General features: G+C 37.4%; 1 protein-coding gene across 1 annotated transcript in view; it reads left to right on the forward strand.

Annotated features, from left to right (window-relative positions):
• Positions 1–9,425, forward strand: part of ACACA (acetyl-CoA carboxylase alpha) — a 1,007,059-nt gene extending 997,634 nt beyond the window's left edge. The window contains exon 56 of the mRNA XM_053706820.1: positions 8,445–9,425. Within this exon, the coding sequence (XP_053562795.1) occupies positions 8,445–8,571 (127 nt within the window). The 3' untranslated portion in view covers positions 8,572–9,425. The remainder of the gene's footprint in view (positions 1–8,444) is intronic.
• Positions 9,426–12,281: the final 2,856 nt, after the last annotated feature.

A 12,281-nucleotide genomic window follows, 5' to 3' on the forward strand; every position in this document is an offset into this window, starting at 1 on the left:
AAGGACTTTGGGCGTTGACGGGGTATTACAGTGTTGACGGTTGCATAGAGGGTCCAGGGTGTGCTAGCGGGACCAGGTTGGATAGTATTAATTGTGGGTGGGGAGCCAGGCAAATGCTAGAGCTTATAGTCAGCCTGGTTGCTTAACACAGTTACACTAATTATAGTGGGAGAACTTACTAAATGTAGCTGCTTTCTTTCCTAAGATATGGTGAGTCCACGGAATCATCAATTACTAGTGGGAATATTACTCCTGGCCAGCAGGAGGAGGCAAAGAGCACTACAGCAAAGCTGCTATATATGTCACTTCCCTTACCCATAATCCCCAGTCATTCTCTTTGCCTGCGATGCAAGGAGGAGGTGAAGTTTTAGTGTCTGTTCTACAATCAAGATTTTTTTATTTTAAAAGTAGAGTAGGTTTGCTCTGATCTTTCTAAAGGGTCTAGCCTTAGCCCATGTCAGTCTCTTCAGTAGGGCAGTGGTGGCTTTTAAGCAATTGGGAACTTGTGGGGTACAATCCTCACTGCGTTGTCCCAAAACATTTTGCTGCACTATTTAGATAGCCTGAGTAAGTTTACTCAGTCTTTCTGTATTTCCACAGGTCATTGTGAGGGATGGTATCCTCCCAAACCAGGTGAGCTACTGCGGGACAGATAAATGTTAAGGTAAGTGCCAGTTTTATTTTTCTATGTAAGCAGGGAAAAATTTGGCACTTATTCAGCTGAAACGCTGCAGGGGACGTTTTTTATTATTCCTGTCATTGTGCAGGTTTTTATGGCAGTTTTTGCAGGCACTGTTAGTGGAGGAGTTATTTATTTTATTGATGGCTCAGTGAGGATCCGTTTTTAGTAACGGCTTATGTACTTTTATTGGGGGGGTTTATTGTTTTTAAGCCTGTTTTCAAGAAAGTTGTTTTTTTTTTTTTAAATTTTTTAAAAAAATTGCTTTTTTGTCAGCTGTAGGACCACCCTTTTAGGGAGGTTCTGATTCTTTGATATCAGAGTTTTTTTGGCGCTTTTCTTCACTTCCTGTAGAGTGAGGTGCACATATTTCAGATGGCTCTGCTGTTTAGAAGTTTTCTTGCTGTTTTTGCTTCTCAGGAATCCAGATTGTAAACGGGATTGTTTTTTTCCCTCAGTTTGCTGCGGGTTGCAGGACAGGTAGGGCACCTCAGTAATTCTGCTGAGGTGTAGAGTGTTGCCTGGGGTTTTCTTGATTTGGAGCATTTATTTATGATTTTTTTTGTTCTCTATTATATCCTTTTTTAAAAGATAAAAAAAGTTTACAAAAAATAATAATATTTTTTCTTTGCTTTTTTTTCTTTTGTATTATAGATCAAGAGGCTGTAAAGGATGTTACATGTAGCTTATGTTTTGATGCCCAGGTGGAACCCCTAGTACCTTTTTGTTCTTCATGTATTGAAAGAACTTTAGCTTATAGAAAGACATTTTAACCCTGAGCTATCATTAGCTAAGGCGGATGCTGTTCAGGAGCCTCCTGTTTCAGATGTGCCAAAGCTGTCTCCTCAAGTGTCCCAATCCTAATTGCTGCCCAGGTATCATCTGCAGTATTTGAGGCGTTGTCTGCTTTTCCCATGCTGCAGGGAAAAACGCAAAAGGAAATTTAAAGAAACAGTAAGTAAGGTTTCTGATCCTGAAGTGGCTAATCAAAGTATTTCCTCTCCGAAGTTTGAGGATGAAGATTCTTCGGGTGCATCTGAGGGTGAAATCTCGGATTCAGGCAGTATAATTCCTTCTGCGGATGCTGAAGTTGTGTCCTTCAGATTTAAGGTGGAACACTTCCGCTTGTTAAGGAGGTTTTTGCTACCTTGGATGACTCCGATATTACTATTGTTGTTAACCCTAAGAAGTCTAGTAAGCTGAACAAGTATTTTGATGTTCCCTCTGCGATGGAGGTATTTCCTGTTCCACACCGTGCTTCTGAGATTATTGCACTGGAGTGGGAGAGTCCTGGTATTCCTTTTTCTCCATCTCCTATTTTTAAGAAAATGTTTCCTATAGCTGACTCTATTAAGTCGTGGCAAACGGTTCCTAAGGTGGAAGGAGCTATTTCCACTTTGGCTAAGAGGACCACTATTCCCATAGAGGATAGTTGTTCTTTTAAGGATCCAATGGATAAGGAATTATTAAAGAAAATGTATGTTCACCAAGGTCTTCAATGGCAGTCTGCGGTGTGTATTGCTACTGTTACCAGTGCTACAGCTTACTGGTTTGATGCCTTGTCTGATTCTATTCAGACATATACTCCTCTTGAGGAGATCCAGGACAGGATTAAGGCTCTTAAATTAGCTAATTCCTTTATTACGGATGCTTCCTTACAGGTCATTAAACTAGGAGCAGAAATGTCTGGTTTTGCGGTTCTAGCTCACAGAGCCCTTTGGTTAAAATCCTGGTCTGCAGATATTTCTTCTAAGTCTAAGTTATTAGCTATTCCCTACAAGGGTAAGACCTTGTTTGGGCCTGATTTGGCTGAAATCATTTCAGATATCACAGGAGGAAAGGAATCTTTTCTTCCTCAGGATAAGAAGAATAAGCAGAAAGGGTGTCAGAGTAATTTTCATTCCTTTCATAACTTTAGAGGTAAACCCTCCACTTCCTCTTCCAAGCAGGAACTATCCAAGTCTTCCTGGAAGTCTGGTCAGTCTTGGAACAAGGGGAAACAGTCTAAGAAACCTGCGGCTGACTCCAAGTCAGCATGAAGGGTTGGCCCCCGATCCCGGAACGGATCTAGTAGGGGGCAGGCTTTCTCAATTTGTTCAGGCTTGGATACAAGATGTCCCAGACCTGTGGACCATGGAAATTGTATCTCAGGGGTACAAGATAGAATTCAAGACTTTTCCTCCCAGAGGCAGGTTTCTTCTCTCGAGATTATCTGTAGACCAGATAAAGAGAGAGGCGTTCTTAAATTGTATCAAGGATCTTTTTACCCTGGGAGTTATAGTTCCAGTTCCTCCGCAGGAACAGGGTCTGGGATTTTATTCAAATCTGTTTGTGGTTCCCAAGAAAGAGGGGACTTCCAGACCTATTTTAGACCTAAAGTGTTTAAACAAGTTCTTCAGAGTACTGTCCTTCAAGATGGAGAATATACATTTCATTCTTTCTTTGGTTCAAGAGGGTCAGTTTATGACAACCATAGACTTAAAGGATGTGTACCTTCATGTTCCCATTCACCGGGATCATCACAAGTTTCTAAGGTTTGCTTTCTTAGACAATAATTTTCAGTTTTTGGATCTTCCATTCGACCTTGCCACAGCTCCTAGAATTTTCTCAAAGGTTCTGGGGGCTCTTTTGGCAGTGATCCAGTCTCGAGGCATTGCGGTAACGCCTTATCTTCACAACATTCTGTTTCAGGCGCCGTCTTTTCAACAAGCAAACTCTCATACGGAGATCTTGTTTTCTTTTCTTCGCTCCCATGGTTGGAAGGTGAATCTGGAAAATATAAAGAGAACAAGAGGGGCGCCTCATGTGCATATCAATATGCTATATAGTGATGTAAATCAAGTAAGTCAATTGGGTACTCATGCAACTATAGTACACTTATGCACTGGTAGGTGCAAGCTGGAGTCTTAGGGTGTACCAGCTAACCCTTTCAGTAGAACCAGATGATCTCACAATGAAGCAATTAGTTAGGCTGCTCTCCTCCTCATAGATAAAGCCAGAGCTGTATAGATAATAATATAGAACAAGAGGGGCACCTCATGTGTGCATCAATAGATCCATATTATGTGAAATCAAAGAAAAAAAGCCAAATGGGTACTCACCATTGGCCCAAGTACGCTTATGTACTAGTAGGAGCTGGCTGGTATCTTCAGGTGTACCAGCTAAACCCCTCCAGGTACAGAATGGATAGTGCAGGGGGATCTTTGTCACAATATGTGCTGATGGATAGTCAGAAGCAGTGTGTAAAACTGCTATAGAAGGTAATAAATCAAAGCTTGCATAAAACAATAGCAAGCAAAAAAATTTTTTTTTTAATTTTGCTTGCTATTGTTTTAAACTTATCAATATTTGTTTTAATAAACTGAACTTGTTTTATGCAAGCTTTCGTTCATTACCTTCTATAGCAGTTTTATACACTGCTTCTGACTATCCATCAGCACATATTGTGATTAAGATTCCCTTGCACTATCCACTCTGCACCTGGAGAGGTTTAGCTGGTACACCTGAAGATACCAGCCAGCTCCTACTAGTACATAAGTGTACTTGGGCTAATGGTGAGTACCCATTTGGCTTTTTTTCTTTGATTTCACATATATGGATATATTGATGCACACATGAGGCGTCCCTCTTGTTCTATATTAGAATCTGGAAAAGAGTTCTCTGATTCCAGCCACAAGCGTAGTGTTTTTAGAGACCATAATAGACTCCCTATTAATGAAGATATTTCTGACAGAGGTCAGAAAAACAAAGATTTTCGGCTCATGTCTTGTCCTTCAGTCCTCTCCTCGGCCGTCAGTGGCTTTATATATGGAGGTAATTGGTCTGATGGTAGCTTCCATGGACATCATTCCGTTTGCTTGGTTCCCTCTCAGACCTCTGCAGTTATGCATGTTAATGCAATGGAACGGGGACTATGCGGATCTGTCTCCGCAAATAGTTCTGGATCAGGTGACAAGGGACTCTCTTCTGTGGTACTTGTCTCATGAACACCCTTCTAGGGAACTTGCTTTCACAGACCTTCCTGGGTAATCGTGACCACGGATGCCAGCCTTCTATAATGGGGAGCAATTTTGGGGTCTTTGAAGACTCAGGGTCTTTGGTTTCAGGAGGAGTCAGTTCTCCCTATAAACATTCTAGAACTGAGAGCGATTTTCAATGCTCTACTGACCTGGCCTCAGTTAGCCTTAGCCCGGTTTATAATGTTCCAGTTGGACAACATAACATCGGTGGCATACATCAACCACCAGGGGGGAACTCGGAGTTCCTTGGCCATGACAGAGGTGGCCCGGATTATCCAGTGGGCGGAGTCTCACAACTGTTGTCTTTCTGCGATCCACATCCCAGGAGTGGACAATTGGGAGGCAGATTTTCTGAGCCGACAGACCTTTCATCCGGGGGAGTGGGAACTCCATCCAGAAGTATTTTCCAGTCTAATCCTCAATTGGGGGCAGCCAGAACTGGATCTCATGGCTTCTCGGCAGAATGCTAAGCTTCTGAGGTACGGCTCGAGGTCAAGGAATCCACAGGCTTTCTTGATAGATGCTCTGGCGGTCCCTTGGAATTTCAGTCTAGCTTACATATTTGCTCTGTTCGCTCTCCTGCCAAGTGTCATTGCTCGGATCAAGCAGGAGAGGGCGTCAGTGATTCTCATAGCGCCGGTGTGGCCTTGCAGGATCTGGTATGCAGATCTAGTGGAAATGTTGTCTCTACCTCCGTGGAGACTCCCTCTGAGGAAGGATCTTCTACTTCAGGGTGTTTTTCTTCATCCGAATCTCGTTTCTCTGAAACTGACTGCTTGGAGATTGAACGCTTGATTTTATCTAAGGGTAGGTTTTCAGAGTTGTTCATTGAGACCATGATTCAGGCTTGTAACCCTGTGACAAGAAGGATTTACTATAAGATATTGTGTAAATATCTGTGTTGGTGTGAATCCAGAGGCAACTCTTGGAGTAGAGTCAGGATTCCTAGGATTTTGTCTTTTCTCCAGGAGGGTCTGGAGAAGGGTTTGTCAGCTAGTACTCTGAAAGGTCAGAAATTCTGCGTTGTCTATTTTATTGCATAAGCGTATGGCGGATGCGCCAGATGCAATCTTTTTGTCAGGCCTTGGTTAGGATCAGGCCTGTGTTTATGCCCGTTACTCCTCCCTAGAGTCTTAACCTTGTTCTTAGAGTTTTACAGCGGGCTCCATTTGAACCTATGCATTCCTTAGATATTAAGATAGCAACAAGAAACAAAACCTTCCAAGATAATATTTCTTCTGCTCAGGGAGAGTTTCGGAACTCTCTGCTCTGCAGTTTGATTCTCCTTATCTTATTTTTCATACTAAATTAGGTTTCCTACCTAAGGTGGTTTCAAACAAGAATATTAATCAGGAGATTGTGGTTCCTTCTTTGTATCCTAATACTTCTTCTTCTAAGGAGCGTTTGTTGCACAACCTAGATGTTGTGCATGCTTTTAAGTTTTATCTTCAGGCGACTAAGGATTTTCTTCAGTCTTCTGCTTTGTTTGTTTGTTTTTCTGGGAAGCTCAAGGGTCAGAAAGCTACTGCTACTTCTCTTTGGCTAAGGAGTATTATTTGTTTGGCCTATGAGACTGCTGGACAGCAACCTCCTGAGAGAATCACTGCTCATTCCACAAGGGCTGTTTCTTCTTCCTGGGCATTTAAAAATGAAGCTTCTGTGGAACATATTTGCAAGGCTGCAACTTGCATACTTTTTCAAAGTTTTATAAATGTGATACTTTTGCCTCGGCTGAGGCTTCTTTTGGGAGAATGGTTCTTCAGGCAGTGGTGCCTTCTATTTAGGTCTACCTGTCTTGTCCCTCCCTTATCATCTGTGTCCTCTAGCTTGGGTATCGATTCCCACTAGTAATTGATGATTCCGTGGACTCACCATATCTAAGGAAAGAAAACATAATTTATAATAAATGTATTTCTTTCTGTATATGGTGAGTCCATGGCCCACCCTTTATTTAAGACAGTTATTTTTTCTAAAAACCTCAGGCACCTCTACACTTTTGTGTTATCTTCTTTTTCCATTTTTTCCTTCAGCCGAATGACTAGGGATTATGGGTAAAGGAAGTGAAATCTATAGCAGCTTTGCTGTAGTGCTCTTTACCTCCTCCTGCTGGCCAGGAGTGATATTTCCACTAGTAATTTATGATTCCGTGGACTCACCATATCAGGTAAGCATAAATTAAGTTTTGATAGAAGCATAAATTAAGTTTTGATAGTAGTGAACTTTAAATCAGGTCAAGGTAGCCATCATAAATGGACAAAAAAGTCTAAATTAAACTCATGATTCAGAAAGAAGATAGTTTTATTCAACATTCTAATTTACTTCTATCATCTGATTTTCTTAATTCTTTTGGTATCATTTGCTGAAAAGCATACCTATTTAGGCTCAAGAGTATAACTACACTACTGGAGCTAGCTAGTGATTGGTGGCTGCATATATATATATATATATATATATATATATATATATGCCTTTTGTCGTTGGCTCACCCGATGTGTTCAGCAGGTTCGCAGTAGTGCATTGCTGCTCTTTCAACATAATATACCAAAAGAATGAAGCACATTTAATCTAAAAAGTAAATTGGACAGTTGTTGAAAATCGCTTGCTCTGTCTAAATAATGAAAGAAAAATGTGGGTTTCATATCCTTTAAGCTTTGCAACCAGCCACAAGCAACTAGGCATGAGATATCTTTGTGGTAATGGTATAGCTGCTCTCATACAAAGCTATTACTTTAGAGTTGTTACAACGTATCTGTCACTACATTTTTATTTGTACATAACTTGCTATTAATATAAGCAGAGGCAGTTGCTATGAAGTATATTACTGAGTGTGAGCTACTCCGTTGTCTTTATTTCAACAAGACACCCATATAATATTTAGGTTTATTTGCAGTAAAACCTTTTATTGTTTTTTCTTAAAGTATATTGTTTGGCTTGATTTGGGCATTTGGTTTCTGTGTCAAAATTAGTGCACCATCCAATTGTCTAGAGTGCTTAGAAAAGGTCATGTGATTATTATTTTTTTTGCATTTCAGCCTACATTATCATAATTTATTTATAATAAGAATATTTTTGCTTAAAGGGTCAGTCAAGTCCCAAAACAACTTGCATGATTTAAATAGGGCATGCAATTTTAAACAACTTTCTAATTTACTTTTATCACCAATTTTCCTTTTTTCTCTTGATATTCTTAGTTGAAAGCTAAAATTAGGAGGTTCATATGCTAATTTTTTAAACGTTGAAGACTGCCTCTAATCTGAATGCATTTTGACCACTAGAGGGCATTAGTTCATGTGTTTCCTAGAGATAACATTGAGCTCATGCACATGAAGTGACCTAGGAGTGAGCACTGATTGGCTAAAATGCAAGTCTGTCAAAAGAACTGCAATAAAGGGGCAGTCAGCAGAAGCTTAGATACAAGGTAATAACAGAGGTAAAACGTGTATTATTATAACGGTGTTGGTTATGCAAAACAGGGGAATGGGTATTAAAGGTATTATCTCTCTTTTTAAACAACAAATATTCTGGTGTTGACTGTCCCTTTAATACAACCAATCAAAGCCTGCACCTCAGTATGTATAGTCCCTTCTTATGCTTAGACACAGGTGGTACAGCACTTATCTATGACATATAAGCACGCAATTCCTTCCTTTTTTGGACAAGTATTTCATATTAAAATAATAGTTACAAAATACGTATATATAGACTGTGACAAAAAAATTATCAAATTAACTTTTTTTCTTTTACAGCTTAGTGCAAGAGAATCCTGAAGTTGCAATGGATTCAATAGTCCACATGACACAACACATTTCACCCACACAGAGAGCTGAAATAGTGCGGATTCTATCCACCATGGATTCTCCAACTTCGGCATAGAACTCTTGTCATGAAGACCATCAGAGAATTGTTACTGTTGTCCTTCAAATACTGTACTGTATGGGGAGGAAAAATTACAGAAAAACTGACCAAGTGCCGAAAGAGCTCAGGGCCCAGCAACAACCAGTATGCTGGGAATAGTGTATATATAATATGTTAGTGAAGAATAATTTATAAAATTGTACTGTAGTGCTTTATTTATGTAGCAAATTGTAGACAAAACTGGGTCAAAATATCTATCTGACTGCTCTTGCAAGGTTATGTTCAAATGGGATGTCCAAAGGGACAAGTGGTTGATCAAATCCATTTGTCCTGTCTGTTATATGTTTAATAGACTTACAACTGTTTTAAGAAAAAAATTGTGAAGTGTTTCTGCAGTATTATACACATCTTTCTTATTTACTTCAGCTGATAACTATTTTGTAGAAGTAGCGCCAAAAGGCTGATTTTAATGTTTACATATTTAGTGTAGAGGAGGCTTTGAAAGGTCTGTTTACCTTAATGAACAATGCAAGATTTGGTCAAATAACGATATTCAACTAGATTTAATGTAATGTGAATTATACGCAAGGATATTGAAAACATAAGTATTCAGCTTATGCATCATCTAATAGTGGAACAAATTAAGTGAATCGTTCTCAATATAGAAGCTATAGTAACTATGCCAACAAAAACCTACAACATTTCACCTTTTTATTGGTTTTCATTGTCTTTTGTGAGGTATTGCAATTAACACCTTCAGTGCTAAAGGAGTAAATGCAAAATTGTATGATAGTGGTACTAAAATGGTGGATATTGTTACTAAAACCAATGACCAAAAGACATATTTTGAAAGCTGAGGAAGAAACCATTTGTCTGCATTTCCCATATAGTATATATATACATTATATATATATATATATATATATATATATTAGTGTATGTAGCTTAAGAAAGCGTTAAAAATTAAAAGATTACATTACTTTCCTTAACTGCTTTAGCAGTAGATATAGTTTTCTTATGAGAATAATTGTATTTGGTAAATGGATACTCCTCCTAGTTATATTCTCATCTATTAGGTAAAATTATAGCATTTGATTATAATTATTAAATGTTTTATGTTCACTTAACATCTTATAAAAAAAAAAAAAAAAGGAATTAAATAAAAGGTTCACATATGCAAAAGTACATCAAATCATACATGGAGTTGGACATTACTGAGAGTGCCTGTCTATGCCGCCTCAGCACTAAATTAAAGGACGCTTCGCATGTTTGAAATATATCAAATCCATCTCTCCACGGAGTATTAAACACGATTTATTTTCATTTGCTCAGGTGAATGCCTTGCACACCGGTGGTTTCGTTTCTGACTGCCACTCACGAGCGTTTGTAGCCTCAGCAACTGGGAAATAAAAATGCATCTAATATCCTAGAGAGGGAAGAAAAATGTATTCCTTCATGCACATATTCACCCAATAGCATTTATCACAGATATTTTATAAGGCATTTTTAAATGGAATGCGAAAGGTTTTTCTTTCTTTTTTTTCCCCCAAAAAAGGTGCTAAGCATCGAGCTTCCATTTTGTAAGGGTAATGGAGATATGGTCATATTAATAACACAGATACTTTGTTGTAATCCGGGAGAGACGGGAAAAAAAATATGGATTCCTTGTACATTGATGCCTGCATACTAAACTGACTGAAGGCAGTCGGGCAGAAATATTGTAAATGACGTATTGACTAAAGACAATGTTATATTATCTTTTAATCATGGCCATGAAGAAATCTTTAACTCAAGCTGGGGAAGAGCATTCAAATGAAAATATAATCTGGGTCTGGAACAAGAATTAAATAATGAATATTATTCTATTTCTGCTTTTCAATTCAGATTATTCAGGAGTATGAATTTGTTTCTCTGTAGTAAAACAACATAGTTCTGGTCACATTGAAATATCTTATTCTGTACGTCTAATTTATATGTGAAATGATAGTACACTATGCCTTCATTTCACGTGGCTATATTGCTTTTGGCTCTGCAATTGAGTATATTAAAGAAAAAATATCTATGTTTTTAAAGTCATATAATAGCAATTTTAGACTTTTTTTTATCAACACATTTAAGTTTCAAATTAAATTAGATCACACAAATTATAATAATATAAATTATTATTTAATTTAAATGCATTAATATCCCATACCAAATTTGATCTTCAGTGCTGGATATTATTTAATATCTATGAACTATTTGTAAACACAGAGGAAATATTCTAGTACAAAAGCAACCACAACCACTTTTCCTGATTCTAAAACTTGTATTTTATTTTACCCATTTGTTGTCTATAAAAAAAACCAAGTTAAATAGCACTTAAAATATTCGTTTCTATAGAAATATTTCTTGTTTAGGAAGCAGATACTAAAACTGTTCTGGATTAACTAGATTGGTTATTCAGAAGAACAATCACCCTCCTTTTAATTAGTTTTATCTTTATTGCACTTTAAAGTAAAGGATGATGTGTTTTTTTCCCGTGGCTATGTTTAGGATGGCTGGCTTCATTATTGTTCATTTTCTCCTTTATAAATATCAAACTTTCCAATATTAATGCCAATTACTTATACACTGTAACAATGCTTTTGAATTATATAAGAAAAACATACATTTTGTAAACTGGTATTACCAATTCTGTGACGTGATATAAAAATATTTACCATGGTTTAAAAAAAACATTTTTTTTTTAAATTATGTCAAGTAAGTATACTACTATTTTGACACCAATATTTAAAAAACATGTTAAAACTGATTTTGTAGCCTACAGGAACCCATGTCTAGTCATCACCATGTGAGGCAAATAACTTCCTCCCATGACATACTGATGTATTCCTGCTCATTGCATACTTACGTATTCATGCTTATTGCATACTGACGTATTCATGCTTATTGCTTTGTTTCATAGCTGTTCTGGTACAGACAGGCCTCGAAATCATGAAAAAGAAAATACGTTGTACTCAGTTCGGAACCATCATCTTTAATTAACTATACATTTTTTTTTTTTAATACCATCTTTTTATAGGTGCAATAGGTTTCCTTGTTGCTGTCTTTTTCATTTTACTATAACTTTACAGTTGGGCTTTAAAGCACACTGTACCCAAACATTTTCTTTTGTAATTCAGAAAGAGCATGCAATTTTAAGCAACTTTCTAATTTACTCCTATTATCATTTTTTCTTCGTTCTCTTGCTATCATTATTTGAAAATGAAGGCATCTAAGCTTTTTTTTGGTTTCAGTACTCTGGACAGCACTTTTTCATTGGTGGATGAATTTATCCACCAATCAGCAAGGACAACCCAGGTTGTTCACCAAAAATGGACCAGCATCTAAACTTACATTCTTGCATTTCAAATAAAGATACCAAGAGAAAGAAGAAAATTTGATAATAGGAGTAAATTAGAAAGTTGCTTAAAATTTCATGCTCAATCTGAATCACAAAAGAAAATTTTTGGGTACAGTGTCCCTTTAAGCAATAAAATCTTGCTGTATTTTGACAAGAGTTTTCTCGACATATGTCATATTAATTACTGCTCCTGACAAAATTCTAATGTTGCACTATTTAAAGGGACATTGGCAGTACCTTTTTAAACTGTTTGTATGTTGTAAACTACTCATTTATTTGTTTTCGGTCGTGTTTATAATTGTTTAAACACATTCATTTTACGCTAAAGAAGAATTTTTACGTC

Source organism: Bombina bombina, chromosome 3, assembly GCF_027579735.1.
Source record: "Bombina bombina isolate aBomBom1 chromosome 3, aBomBom1.pri, whole genome shotgun sequence".
NCBI lineage: Eukaryota > Metazoa > Chordata > Amphibia > Anura > Bombinatoridae > Bombina > Bombina bombina.